General features: G+C 45.3%; 1 protein-coding gene across 1 annotated transcript; it reads right to left on the reverse strand.

The window, feature by feature from the left end:
- Nucleotides 1-11530: 11530 nt before the first annotated feature.
- Nucleotides 11531-14437, reverse strand: LOC137560766 (uncharacterized). The gene is made up of 3 exons (XM_068271914.1): nt 14365-14437; nt 12716-12878; nt 11531-12359 (listed from the first exon to the last, which is right to left on the reverse strand). Exons 2-3 carry the CDS (start codon nt 12865-12867, stop codon nt 11531-11533), a joined length of 981 nt encoding a protein of 326 aa, XP_068128015.1. The 5' UTR covers nt 12868-12878; nt 14365-14437.
- Between the last annotated feature and the right edge of the window lie 1568 nt (nt 14438-16005).

The raw sequence follows: 16005 nt of genomic DNA on the forward strand, positions 1-16005 counted from the left end.
AGACATCACCCGTGATACAGTGGGATGCGAAAGTTTGGGCAACCTTGTTAATCATCATGATTTTTCGGTATAAATCATTGATTGTTACGATAAAAAAATGTCAGTTAAATATATCATATAGGAGATGCACACAGTGATATTTGAGAAGTACAATTAATTTAATTGGATTTACAGAAAGTGTGCAATAGTTTAAACAAAATTAGGCAGGTGCATAAATTTGGGCACCACAAAAAAGAAATGAAATCAATATTTAATAGATTCTCCTTTTGCAGAAATTACAGCCTCTAAACGCTGCCCGTAGGTTCCAATGAGAGTCTGGATTCTGGTTCAAGGTATTTTGGACCATTCCTTTTTACAAAACATCTCTAGTTCATTCAAGTTTGATGGCTTCTGAGCATGGACAGTTCTCTTTAACTCACACCACAGATTTTCAATTATATTCAGGTCTGGGGACTGAGATGGCCATTCCAGAACGTTGTACTTGTTCCTCTGCATGAATGCCTTAGTGGATTTTGAGCAATGTTTAGGGCCGTTGTCTTGTTGAAAGATCCAGCCCCGGCACAGCTTCAGCTTTGTCACTGATTCCTGGACATTGGTTTCCAGAATCTGCTGATACTGAGTGGAATCCATGCATCTCTCACCTTTGACAAGATTCCCAGTCCCTCCACTGGCCACACAGCCCCACAGCATGATGGAACCACCATCATATTTTACTGTAGGTAGCAGGTGTTTTTCTTGGAATGCTGTGTTGGTTTTCTTCCATGCATAACGCCCCTTTTTATGCCCAAATAACTCAATTTTAGTTTCATCAATCCACAGCACCTTATTCCAAAATGAAGCAGGCTTGTCCAAATGTGCTTTAGCATACCTCAAGCGGCTCTGTTTGTGCTGCAGGTGGAGAAAAGGCTTCTTCTGCATCACTCTCGCATACAGTATCTCCTTGTGTAAAGTGCGCAGAATGATTGATTGATGCACAGTGACTCCATCTGCAGCAAGATGATGGTGTAGGTTTTTGGTGCTAGTCTGTGGGTTGACTATGACTGTTCTCACCATTCGTCGTTTCTGTTTATCTGAGATTTTTCTTGGTCTGCCACTTTGAGCCTTAAAGGGCAACTGAAGTGAGAAGACTATGGAGGCTGCCATGTTTATTTCCTTTTAAACAATACCAGTTGCCCGTCAGCCTTGCTGGTCTATTTGGCTGCAGAAGTGTCTAAATAACACCAGAAACAAGCATGCAGCTAATCTGTCAGATCTGACAATAATGTCAGAAACACCTGATCTGCTGCATGCTTGTTCAGGGTCTATGGCTGAAAGTATTAGAGGCAGAGAGTCATCAGGGCTGCCAGGCAACTAGTATTGCTTAAAAGGAAATAAACATGGCAGCCTCCATATACCTCTCTCTTCAGTTGTCCTTTAACTTGAACTGAGCCTATGGTCTTACATTTCCGTATATGTTCCTAACTATGGAAACAGAGAGCTGAAATCTCTGAGACAGCTTTCTGTATCCTTCCCCTAAACCATGATGGTGAACAATCTTTGTCTCCAGGTCACTTGAGAGTTATTCTGATACCCCCATGTTGCTACTCTTCAGAGAAAATGAAAAGAGGAGGGAAACTTACAAGTGATCCCCTTAAATACTCTTTCTCATAATTTGATTCACCTGTGTATGTAGGTCAGGGGTCACCGAGCTTACCAAGTCAATTTGAGTTCCAATAATTAGTTCTAAAGGTTTTGGAATCAATAAAATGACAACAGTGCCCAAATTTATGCACCTGCCTAATTTTATTTAAACAATTATTGCACACTTTTTGTAAATCCAATAAACTCCATTTCACTTCTCAAATATCACTGTGTGTGTCTTCTATATGATATATTTAACTGACATTTTTTATCGTAGCAACCAACGATTTATACAGGAAAATTATGACGATTAACAAGGTCGCCCAAACTTTCGCATCCCACTGTAGCATTAGCTTTTGGCTTGTTGCTGGGTATGCGCTCACAAAACCTTTTGACTCCTGTTTACGATTCTGCCTTGTATCTTGACCATGTTTACTCTAGATTGATTCCCTGGTGCCTGTACCCTGACCAAGCTCTACTGGATTATCCGTTGCCGACTCTGTTTCCTGACCATGCCTAATTGGATTACCTGTTGCCGACTCTGCTATTATACCTGGACTCTGTCTGATTGCCGCCTGGATCGACCTCTGCCTGGATAAAGGACTTGCAAGAACGCTGCCTGGACTGACATCTGGCTAGAACTGACCACGCTATCTCTTAACCACTTGCCGACCGCCCACAGCCCATGGGCGGCGGCAAAGTGGACGCCTAAAGGACCGCAATACGCCTTCAGGCGGCGCGTCCTTTAGGCATGCCGGGGGAGCGATCGCGTCATTGATGACGCGCGCTTCCCCCGGCAACTGGCTCTGCCCACCCGCCGTAACATCCCGCCGGCCATACGGAAGCGCCGGCGGGATGTTAACCCCGCGATCGCCGCTACAAAGTGTATAATACACTTTGTAATGTATACAAAGTGTATTATACAGGCTGCCTCCTGCCCTGGTGATCCCAGTGTCCGAGGGACCACCAGGGCAGGCTGCAGCCACCCTAGTCTGCACCCAAACACACTGATCTGCCCCCCCCGCCCACTGATCGCCCACAGCACCCCTCAGACCCCCCCCTGCCCACCCCCCAGACCCCTGTTTGCACCCAATCACCCCCCTAATAACCCATCAATCACTCCCTGTCACTATCTGTCAACGCTATTTTTTTTTTATCCCCCCCCCTGCCCCCTGCCCCCTCCTGATCACCCCCCCACCCCTCAGATTCTCCCCAGACCCCCCCCCCTGTGTACTGTATGCATCTATCTTCCCTGATAACCTGTCAATCACCCGTCAATCACCCATCAATCACCCATCAATCACCCATCAATCACCCCCTGTCACTGCCACCCAACAATCAGCCCCTAACCTGCCCCTTGCGGGCAATCTGATCACCCACCCACACCAATAGATCGCCCGCAGATCCGACATCAGATCACCTCCCAAATCCATTGTTTACATCTATTCTCTCCCCTAAACACCCACTAATTACCCATCAATCACCCATCAATCACCCCCTATCACCACCTGTCACTTTTACCTATCAGATCAGACCCTAATCTGCCCCTTGTGGGCACCCAATCACCCGCCAACACGCTCAGATTGCCCTCTGACCCCCCCTTATCAATTCGCCAGTGCATTAATTACATCTGTTCTTCCCTGTAATAACCCACTGATCACCTGTCAATCACCTGCCAATCACCTATCACCCATCAATCACCCCCTGTCACCCCCTGTCACTGCCACCCATCAATCAGCCCCTAACCTGCCCCTTGCGGGCAATCTGATCACCCACCCACACCATTAGATCGCCCGCAAACCCGCCGTCAGATTACCTCCCAAATGTATTGTTTACATCTGTTATCTTCTCTAAACACCCACTAATTACCCATCAATCACCCATCAATCACCCCCTATCACCACCTGTCACTGTTACCTATCAGATCAGACCCTAAGCTGCCCCTTGCGGGCACCCAATCACCCGCCCACACGCTCAGATTGCCCTCAGACCCCCCCCCCTTATCAATTCACCAGTGCATTAATTACATCTGTCCTTCCCTGTAATAACCCACTGATCACCTGTCAATCACCTGCCAATCACCTATCACCCATCAATCACCCCCTGTCACTGCCACCCAACAATCAGCCCCTAACCCGCCCTTGCGGGCAAACTGATCACCCACCCACACCAATAGATCGCCCGCAGATCCGACATCAGATCACCACCCAAGCGCAGTGTTTCCATCTATTCTCTCCTCTAAACACCCACTAATTACCCATCAATCACCCCCTATCACCACCTGTCACTGTTACCCATCAGATCAGACCCTAATCTGCCCCTTGCGGGCACCCAATCACCCGCCTACACGCTCAGATTGCCCTCAGACCCCCCCTTATCAATTCGCCAGGGCATTATTTACATCTGTCCTTCCCTGTAATAACCCACTGATCACCTGTCAATCACCTATCAATCACCCATCAATCACCCCCTGTCACTGCCACCCATCAATCACCCGCTGTCACTGCCACCCATCAATCAGCCCCTAACCTGCCCCTTGCGGGCAATCTGATCACCCACCCACACCAATAGATCGCCCGCAGATCCGACGTCCGATCACCTCCCAAGTGCAGTGTTCACATCTGTTCTCTACCCTAAACACCCACTAATTACCCATCAATCACCCCCTGTCACTGCTACCTATCAGATTAGACCCCTATCTGCCCCTAGGGCACTCAATCACCCGCCCACACCCTCAGAATGCCCTCAGACCCCAGCCCTGATCACCTCGCCAGTGCATTGCTTGCATCTATTCCCCCCTCTAATCACACCTTGAGACACCCATCAATCACCTCCTGTCACCCCCTAGCACACCTACCCATCAGATCAGGCCCTAATTTGCCCCGTGTGGGCTCCTGATCACTCGGCCAAACCCTCAGATCCCCCTCAGACCCCCTTCCGATCACCTCCCCAGTGCATTGATTGCATCTATTTTCCCCTCTAACCACCCCCTGAGACACCCATCAATCACCTCCTGTCACCCCCCTAGCACTCCTATCCATCAGATCAGGCCCAATACAACCTGTCATCTAAAAGGCCACCCTGCTTATGACCGGTTCCACAAAATTCGCCCCCTCATAGACCACCTGTCATCAAAATTTGCAGATGCTTATACCCCTGAACAGTCATTTTGAGACATTTGGTTTCCAGACTACTCACGGTTTTGGGCCCGTAAAATGCCAGGGCGGTATAGGAACCCCACAAGTGACCCCATTTTAGAAAAAAAGACACCCCAAGGTATTCTGTTAGGTGTATGACGAGTTCATAGAAGATTTTATTTTTTGTCAAAAGTTAGCGGAAATTGATTTTTATTGGTTTTTTTTCACAAAGTGTCATTTTTCACTAACTTGTGACAAAAAAAAAAATCTTCTATGAACTCGCCATACACCTAACAGAATACCTTGGGGTGTCTTCTTTCTAAAATGGGGTCACTTGTGGGGTTCCTATACTGCCCTGGCATTTTAGGGGCCCTAAACCGCGAGGAGTAGTCTAGAAAACAAATGCCTCAAAATGACCCGTGAATAGGACGTTGGGCCCCTTAGCGCACCTAGGCTGCAAAAAAGTGTCACACATGTGGTACCGCCGTACTCAGGAAAAGTAGTATAATGTGTTTTGGGGTGTATTTTTACACATACCCATGCTGGGTGGGAGAAATTTCTATGTAAATGGTCAATTGTGTGTAAAACAAATCAAACAATTGTCATTTACAGAGATATTTCTCCCACTTAGCATGGGTATGTGTAAAAATACACCCCAAAACACATTATACTACTTCTCCTGAGTACGGCGGTACCACATGTGTGGCACTTTTTTACACCCTAAGTACGCTAAGGGGCCCAAAGTCCAATGAGTACCTTTAGGATTTCACAGGTCATTTTGCGACATTTGGTTTCAAGACTACTCCTCACGGTTTAGGGCCCCTAAAATGCCAGGGCAGTATAGTAACCCCACAAATGACCCCATTCTAGAAAGAAGACACCCAAAGGTATTCCGTTAGGAGTATGGTGAGTTCATAGAAGATTTTATTTTTTGTCAAAAGTTAGCGGAAAATTGATTTTAATTGTTTTTTTCACAAAGTGTCATTTTCTACTAACTTTTGACAAAAAATAAAATCTTCTATGAACTCACCATACTCCTAACGGAATACCTTGGGGTGTCTTCTTTTTAAAATGGGGTCATTTGTGGGGTTCCTATACTGAACTGGCATTTTAGGGGCCCTAAACCGTGAGGAGTAGTCTGGAAATCAAATTCCGCAAAATGACCTGTGAAATCCTAAAGGTACTCATTGGACTTTGGGCCCTTTAGCGCAGTTAGGGTGCAAAAAAGTGCCACACATGTGGTATTGCCATACTCGGGAGAAGTAGTACAATGTGTTTTGGGGTGTATTTTTACACATACCCATGCTGGGTGGGAGAAATACCTCTGTAAATGACAATCTTTTGATTTTTTTACACACAATTGTCCATTTACAGAGTAAAAAAATCAAAAGATTGTCATTTACAGAGGTATTTCTCCCACCCAGCATGGGTATGTGTAAAAATACACCCCAAAACACATTGTACTACTTCTCCCGAGTACGGCGATACCACATGTGTGGCACTTTTTTGCACCCTAACTGCGCTAAAGGGCCCAAAGTCCAATGAGTACCTTTAGGATTTCACAGGTCATTTTGCGGAATTTGATTTCCAGACTACTCACGGTTTAGGGCCCCTAAAATGCCAGGGCAGTATAGGAACCCCACAAATGACCCCATTTTAGAAAGAAGACACCTCAAGGTATTCCGTTAGGAGTATGGTGAGTTCATAGAAGATTTTATTTTTTTGTCACAAGTTAGTGGAAAATGACACTTTGTGAAAAAAACAATAAAAATCAATTTTCCGCTAACTTATGACAAAAAATAAAATCTTCTATGAACTCACCATACTCCTAACGGAATACCTTGGGGTGTCTTCTTTCTAAAATGGGGTCATTTGTGGGGTTCCTATACTGCCCTGGCATTTTAGGGGCCCTAAACCGTGAGGAGTAGTCTGGAAATCAAATTCCGCAAAATGACTTGTGAAATCCTAAAGGTACTCATTGGACTTTGGGCCCTTTAGCGCAGTTAGGGTGCAAAAAAGTGCCACACATGTGGTATCGCCGTACTCGGGAGAAGTAGTACAATGTGTTTTGGGGTGTATTTTTACACATACCCATGCTGGGTGGGAGAAATAACTCTGTAAATGGACAATTGTGTGTAAAAAAATGAAAAAATTGTCATTTACAGAGATATTTCTCCCACCCAGCATGGGTATGTGTAAAAATACACCCCAAAACACATTCTACTACTTCTCTTGAGTACGGCAATACCACATGTGTGGCACTTTTTTGCAGCCTAACTGCGCTAAGGGGCCCAAAGTCCAATGAGCACCTTTAGGCTTTACAGGGGTGCTTACAAATTAGCACCCCCCAAAATGCGAGGACAGTAAACACACCCCACAAATGACCCCATTTTGGAAAGTAGACACTTCAAGGTATTCATAGAGGGGCATGGTGAGTCCGTGGCAGATTTCATTTTTTTTTGTCGCAAGTTAGAAGAAATGGATTCTTTTTTTTTTTCTTTTTTTTTGTCACAAAGTGTCATTTTCCGCTTACTTGTGACAAAAAATAATATCTTCTATGAACTCACTATGCCTCTCAGTGAATACTTTGGAAAAAATGGCAAAATTCACTTTTTGCACCATAGTTTGTAAACGCTATAACTTTTACCCAAACCAATAAATATACACTGAATGGTTTTTTTTTATCAAAAACATGTTTGTCCACATTTTTCGCGCTGCATGTATACAGAAATTTTACTTTATTTGAAAATTGTCAGCACAGAAAGTTAAAAAAATAATTTTTTTGCCAAAATTCATGTCTTTTTTGATGAATATAATAAAAAGTAAAAATCGCAGGAGCAATCAAATAGCACCAAAAGAAAGCTTTATTAGTGACAAGAAAAGGAGCCAAAATTCATTTAGGTGGTAGGTTGTATGAGCGAGCAATAAACCGTGAAAGCTGCAGTGGTCTGAATGGAAAAAAAGTGGCCGGTCCTTAAGGGGTAGAAAGACTGTGGTCCTCAAGTGGTTAAAGGGAATGTCCAAGCAAAATTAAAAAATGAGTTTCACTTACCTGGGGCTTCTACCAGCCCCATGCAGCCATCCTGTGCCCTCGTAGCCACTCACTGCTGCTCCAGTCCCCCGCTGGCAGCTTGCCGACCTCGGAGGTCGGCGGGACGCATTGCGTACATTTTTACGCATTCCCGCTAGTGCAGGAACATTAACACATTCGTTTTTACGCATTACTGGTTCAATGCGTAACAATTTACGCATTGAACCAGTAACACGTAAAAATGTATGTGTTAATGTTCCTGCAGTAGCGGGAATGCGTAAAAATGTACGCAATGCGTCCCGACGACCTCCGAGGTCGGCAAGCTGCCAGCGGGGGACTGGAGCAGCAGTGAGTGACTACGAGGGCACAGGATGGCTGCATGGGGCTGGTAGAAGCCCCAGGTAAGTGAAACTCATTTTTTTATTTTGCTTGAACCTTCCCTTTAAGTGCCTGATCTGCATACCATTACTTCTGCTTGCAGTCATCTGACTCTCATCTGGATTGCATCATCCTCCAGGCCTCAGGTGACTATTATACTTGTGATACTGTGCCTTGTATGATTGTTATTGGTTCTGTTTGGTGGATACTATCTGTCAGTCTGTATGCTACATCTACCTGCAGGGATATTGTAGTTCTGTGCTAGGTAGGAGTTTGTGCAGGTGTTACGGGCTGGGCTATAGGTCGGTCATATGGGCATACAGCCTGACCTATAGTCATTGACCAGACAAGCCTGACAGGTATATCTGTTGGCTCAAAGGAGGGCAGTTTCTATGCTAAATTGCACCCAGGTTGATGGTGTAAAAATTGCGCCCCCTTTGCCCCCACCCCGTGGACTCTCGAACCTTTACTCTTTAGGGACAGTCACACAGCCACAGGTCACAAGTAGATCTGCCTACTAACTAGTGACCAACCGCTCACTCAGGAGGAAGCAGGAACCAGGAAAACACACAGGCGAAGAGAGCCCGAAAAGCCGACTCCTCCATAGGTGCCACGCATTGACAGCAAGCAGTACCACTATAGGACATCAGCTGTTATCACGTGGTGGTAGCGTGATATTGACTTGACGTCTTTCTAAAGTAAGCAACCATTATGTGGCCCACAAAGTAAAGTAAGCCGATTGGAGGAAGCTTACGGAGGCGGGGAGGGAAGGGACACAGGTGGGAAGCCGCACTATAGAGGAGGCGGGGGAGCGGCGATGACTTACAGCCTTTGGTAAACAGCTGGCTAGCGACAATCTGCGTGTTTTTATTCAAACCCACCTCTGGTTCTCTTTAAGGGTACGGCCTTTGACTTAGGAGATCAGGGGTCAAATCCAGGTTAGGGTCAGTCCCTATTCAGTAAGGAGTCCTTGAGCAAGACTCCCTAACACTGCATGATAACCCTTACTGGCTGAGGGCTTGTTTCCACTGTTGCGTTGCGAATTTGCACGCGTTTGTAATATTTGGAGGAATGCGAATTCGTATCAGTGTTGCGAATTCGCATGCGTAATTTCATGCGAATTCGCATGCGAATTCGCATGCGAACATTAAGAAGCGTTTTTAACACTTTCAATGCCTGTGATTCTGTAGAAGGAAGTTGTCATCACAGGAAAAGGATTACACATTCCTATAAAAGGTGTTGCCACGTGTGTTTGGTGTGGGAGTTTTAGTCGGTTGTGGTTTGAGGAGTTAGGAGAATGTCGGATTTGGAGGATCTTGTGCTTTTGTCTATGATGAACAATTTGCAATTTTTTATGGAGAGGATGCGGAGGAGGAGGAGGCAACCTCGTAGGAGACACCGCTTTTGGGTGCATCCTCTGGTGGTGGAGAGGCCTCTAAAAGGACAGTTTACGCTCCTTTATGAGGATATCCGTAGTCACCCGGTGAAGTTTTTCAACTATACACGGATGAGTACTAGCACGTAAGTAGAAAATGTATCTTAATTTGTTCATTAATGTAAAATGCTGAAAAGTATGTAACATTTTTGTTTTTTTTATTTTGCCCAGTTTTGATTACCTGCTGCAGACCTTGGGCGCACATTTACGGAGGCAGAATACCTGGTACCGTAATGCTGTGATCCCGGAGGAGAGACTTCTGCTTACGTTAAGGTGAGAAGGCGCCCTCTTACATTTATGTCATTGCCACATTGTTAAATGGTCGTCCTTACCATCCGCTATTTTGTCCATGCATGTCGCAAAAGCCTCTCTGTCTTCACTTCCACTAACATCATCAATGCAGCAGTTAAGGTGGAGAGGCTTTGGCCACGTGGAGGGACCACCCAGCAGTTGGCAAGGACTGGTTACTTTATATGACTTTAGATGGTGAACAAAGGACACAGGCAACATTAAAACATAAATTTTTTTAATATAATGTTTAGGTAACGTATTAAATAATAGTAAGTGCTATCTTGTGTTGTAATTTTTAATCAAACAAACACTTGCAAGTAGCACAACATGTTGGAAATAGTTCCATTTTGGTCACATTGTCAAGCTTTGTAAACCAACACAAACACATAAAGCATAATACAAAGTGTACTCAACATATCTGCATCTGCTTTTCAGACTGCATTATTCATTGCTTATGTTGACTGGGTGTTAAATTTTAAACTTACAGTCCTCTCATGAAAGGGCCAGCAAGAGAAGTGTACTGCTACACCAATGGTGCTTGAACACATGTGCATGTTTTTCCTCACATAAGCAGATACATACACTTTAACTACTGAAGGAAAAACATTTTGCAGCCACGCAAGGAGCAGAGGCTGATGTTCCAATGTGAACATCATCTATCGACTTCGGCTCCACAACCTCCTTTCTTTGTGATCCCCGGATGTATACTGTGCGCTTATTTATTATGGCTTAGGCATATGAGCGTCTCAGGAGCCCCTTTCATTGCCTCCTGACCCAGTGTTGCGATGTAAGTCACTGTAATACACAGGGAAGGGAGGCAATGAAATAGGCTTCAGATCCCCTCACATGACTGTGCCGTAATACAGACAGACAGAGTCTGTGAGATGCGTTGTCAATGGGCCACTTTAATCGGCACAATCGTCATATAACAGAGGAAAGGCGGCATGGCCGCACCTACAGCTCAATCGCTATGTACGTCCACACAGCCATGAGGCAAACAATACAGACAGTACTTTTCTAACAGTAGTGTTCACTATTTTTCTGTGCCTCCTGATTTTATTTTCTAACCTGCACTGTGTGCTACAATGCCGCACCACTTGGCCACATCCCACAGTGCAGTATACTTTCGGTGTCACTCTGCTGACCATGAAGTTGCAAGAAAGGAGTGACACAGGAAGGATCTTGTACGCTGGGATGTAGACATGCGGTGCGGGATGGTAGGATGCTGTGCAGCGCAGCAAAGAGAACCCTGCCCCACCTTGGGGAAATGTATAGGGGGAGATCTGCTGCCAGGAGCAGCAGCTTCACAGATTGTAAATTGTAGCATGCAGATTTGTTTGCACAATATGTTTGTAGTAAAGGCAGCCATGATAGTGATGGCTGTTTTCTTTGCATGTGATGGCAAATCAATCACTGTCTGACTTCACAAAATCATGATAACCAAACTACATATACGGACATTCACTCTGGTCCTGTAATACTTTACCTTTTGAATCTTTACAACACAAAACATTTTTAACTGAAAGGTTGTATGATGGCTTCGGTACATGCCTCTGTAGTGCACTCAACGGACTGTGCATAATGCAATTCCCAACTACATAATGAGACGAACAAAAGCAAATAAGAAAAATGTGGTAATTACTCCGTAGCATCATAATCAAACATGAATCTCGTCATCGAGAATTCTGTGGTTTGTGAAGCACAGGGTGCTGAAGGCCTATCTAAATTATGATATGAACGTGTTTCGGGAATTTGAGTGGGGTTCCTATGATACATTTCGCCCACATCTGCTCCCGTCCGAGAGGTAGATGATGTTTCTCTGTGTGGCCGCCCCATTGAATGCATCTGTGAGGGAGGCATGCTACTGTACGCTTGCCCTTGCTGTATCCATGAGTGTTGCGGCTCTGACCTATGAACTGGCATCGACTTATCAGACGGCCAGCACTCTTGGTATGTACCCTGATTGGGAACTCGAAAACTACTACCCTCTAAGTTGGACCCCTGCTTATTACCCTGGTTGCCATCACGGTCTTGCCGTGTTTTTGCTAGATATTTTTTAGCTGCATCAATGAATTCCCCATGTACATCGGCATAGTAACGTGGGTCAATGTCCATTAGGTAAGGCACCATTGAGTCTGTGATTTTGTAGGCCACATTCTCCTCGGGTGACCTTTGTCGCTCACGGTTTGATTTGAAGTGTTCCAAAATTTCTTGGTAAGTTTTGTTCATTTGTGCCAAATGTACATTCTCCTCCTCGTCCACTACGGCAGGCCTAACTCTTTTTGGTCGAGTTGCTGGTCTAGTCCGCGGTCTCACAGTGGTAAGTGAGGAGTGAGCACTCCCACTTGTATGAGTGGATGGCACCTCTGAAACATTGTCCCCAGCATCTGAGTTGCTGTTGGCAGAAGCACAAGTACTGTCGCTGTCGGCCTCCACATTAGTTGAAGTGGAAAAACTATCCTCTGTTCTGAAAAACAAAAGAAACAACAGATCCCAATGTATGATTGAGTATATGTGGCAACAGATCTGTACATTATGTAATTATCCAGCATCCATGGCAACACATATCTACGTGGAATGGGCATTGACATACACATGGGGGTACAGAGTATGGTTGACCTAGCCCTCGCACATGTTTTTGTTGTACAGCAAACGGTGCTTTCATGCATGATTAAAATGTTAGGTACGAGCTAAGCAGCTGTTAGGCCTCCCTCAGCCATACTATATATCTCACAGTGTGTGCCATTGTCAAATGTATGTGTGTTGTTAATGATCGTGGTTAAATGGTTGGGCAACCAATCGAAATATGAAATGTAACTTTACCTTCGTGGTTCATATATGGTACGCAGAAAGGACAACAATTCAAAGTTCTTGTAGGTGGGTGGAGCTGGAGCAGCACTCCCACTTTTCTCCAATTTCCTTAGTTTCGTCAATTCTTTTTTGTAAGTGTCCCTTACGGATCTCCACTTATTCATATAGAATTTTACTGTAGAGAAAAGATAACAAAACAGAACATTAATGGTACATTCCTTTTTCTCCATAGGTTTTTGGCCACTGGCCAATCATTTGCATCATTGCATTTCGCCTACCGCTTGGGAAAAACTACAATTTCAAACATTGTGAAGGACACGTGTCTGGTAATCTGGCGAGAACTTCATGCCACTTTTATGGCCGTCCCTAACCGCCAACGTTGGGAGGAGGTTTCAACTAAGTTTTGGGCAAAGTGTCGGTTTCCAAATTGCATTGGAGCAGTGGATGGCAAACATATCAGACTCGTGCACCCACCACACAGCGGTAGTCAGTATTTTAATTATAAAAATTTTTTTTCCATTGTCCTTATGGCAGTTGCTGATGCCGATTACAAATTTCTGTACATCGACGTTGGTGCATACGGAACAGCAAGTGATTCCCAGATCTTCAGGAACACCAACTTGTGCTATCGCATGGAGAATGGCACGCTGGACTTGCCGCAACCAAGTCCATGGCCTGGGACCAACAATCCTGCTTACCCCTACACCTTTGTGGGTGATGAGGCGTTTGCTTTATCCCGACATGTAATGCGCCCATACTCAGCCACTCGCTTGAATGACTGGACAAGACATTTTAATTACCGGTTAAGTATGGCCAGACGAGTGGTGGAATGTAGTTTTGGCATTTTGGCTAACAAATGGAGGGTGCTGCATACAGCTATCCAGTTGAAAGTGGAAAATGCGGTGTCTGTGGTGAAAGCTGCATGCATCCTTCACAATGTCGTGATAGACAAAGAAGGAATCTCGGTGGATGAAGTGAATGCACTTGAGGTTCCACCGCTAAGTGGCATCACTTGGAGTGGAGGTCAGCACACGAATGAGGCACTCAGAAATCGCGACTGTATGTCACATTTCTTCCAAAACAGAGCTGGGAGATTGTAGACCTACATGCATTTTTTTCTGGCTTTCTACTAATAAAATGTGCAAACATAACAATGTGTTTGACTGATTGAGTGAAAGCACTAACACTAACATATTCATATACATCATGCTTCTTGGTGCTGGGGTACTTAGACGTTACATTAAGGCACATTTCACCAGTAATGACATCAACCTATCTACGTATACTAACTGTAACCCCACCGCACAAATGGTAGGCATACATGACATCTGGCGGAAGTGCGTGTATTGGTTAGCCAACGTGCGCCACACGTGCTGCGTGATCATCCCCCCACTTATCGACTGCAGAACTGCTGGGTTGTGCTGTTGTTGCACTTCATAATCTATTTTCCAGGCACATCTATGCTATTCCACTACATGAGTCCCCTACAATTGGGGGGGAGGGGGGAATGTTACCCCCAGGGTACGATCTACAGTGTGACAGTACAGTGGCCTGTGGAAACCACGAGCCAAGCACCTGTCATTCACATTATGGGCCATTACTCATATAAAGCTATCACAATACACACAAAACATATTACAAGTGCACAGATCACCACTCACCTTCCAACTTTTTCTTTGACGATGACAAGTCCTCCCAATCCGGAGTGAATTCCTCTGCTATGTTGTGCCATGTCCTCTTAATAAGTGCTTTGTCCTTATAGCCTGGCAGCCTTTTATCATATATAAAAGGATTAGCATGTACCAAGGATACCAGGCTCTCAATAGTGTATTCCATGGCTGCCAGTCGCTTTGAAATACAGACACAGGAAGCAGGAAAGAAGGCCTTGCTTGTGGGTAATTGTACAAAAGGGGAAAAAAAAAAAATTGAATGGGAAACTTTATTGTACGCGTTTTCGTATGCGAATTCGCATACAAATTCGCATGTAGTAACCGCATGCGAAATCCCTATCAAATACATTACATGCGAATCGCATGCGAATCGCATGCATTCCACACGCAGGCGAAATCGTTGCCTCTTTTGAGCGTTTTTCCACCGCTACGAAAAACGCACAACGCCAACGCAGAAGTGGAAACAGGCCCATCCACTTACATGACATGTGCGAATCCGCATGCGTTGGACGCATGCGGATTCGCGATAGTGGAAACGAGCCCTCAAGCTTGAATGCAAATTGTATGCAGCTTGGAGATGGGCCAATCACAATGAGTAGGACATACACTGGATTTCCCCCAATTCCAAGCCACATACAGTTTGCATTAAATTTTCATGTAAGCTGAAACTATTAGCACCTCATTGACTATTTCTGCTTGTCACCAGTGTTGGGGCCAATGCCCAGAAAAAGCAATCCGGATGAGAGCTGGGACCTACTATAAAGCGCAAATCAGTATCGCAATTGCCGGGCGCTTTTGTTAATGAGTTTTGCGGCATTTCTTAGAACCGTTCATGGCTTTTTGATGCGATTTCCATAGGTTCGGTAGAAAAGTGCTGCAAAATCTTTGTTCAACGACTGAAAGTGATTTTACAGAGATCCCCATACTTTGTATTGCATATATATATATATATATATATATATATATATATATTTATATTTATTTATTTTTTATATAAATATATATGCGTAAATGTTCCAGAAATTCTGCTGTATACATACAATTGCAATTTAACCTCCCCAGCGTTCTACTGAGATCGCCAGGGAGGCTGCGGGAGGGTTTTTTTTCAATAAAAAAAAAACTATTTCATGCAGCCAACTGAAAGTTGGCTGCATGAAAGCCCACTAGAGGGCGCTCCGGAGGCGTTCTTCCGATCGCCTCCGGCGCCCAGAACAAACAAGGAAGGCCGCAATGAGCAGCCTTCCTTGTTTGGCTTTCCTCGTCGCCATGTCGACGAGCGGAGTGACGTCATGGACGTCAGCCGACGTCCTGACGTCAGCCGCCTCCGATCCAGCCCTTAGCGCTGGCCGGAACTGATTGGTCCGGCTGCGCAGGGCTCGGGCGGCTGGGGGGACCCTCTTTCGCCGCTGCTCGCGGCGGATCGCCGCAGAGCGGTGGCGATCGGGCAGCACACGCGGCTGGCAAAGTGCCGGCTGCGTGTGCTGCTTTTTATTTGAAGCAAATCGGCCCAGCAGGGCCTGAGCGGCAGCCTCCGGCGGTGATGGACGAGCTGAGCTCGTCCATACCGCTCAGGAGGTTAAACCAGCTAGCATTTTTGCAATCGCCAGAAATTCCAAAAATGCTGCTGCAACA

Source organism: Hyperolius riggenbachi, chromosome 3, assembly GCF_040937935.1.
Source record: "Hyperolius riggenbachi isolate aHypRig1 chromosome 3, aHypRig1.pri, whole genome shotgun sequence".
Taxonomy (NCBI): Eukaryota; Metazoa; Chordata; class Amphibia; order Anura; family Hyperoliidae; genus Hyperolius; species Hyperolius riggenbachi.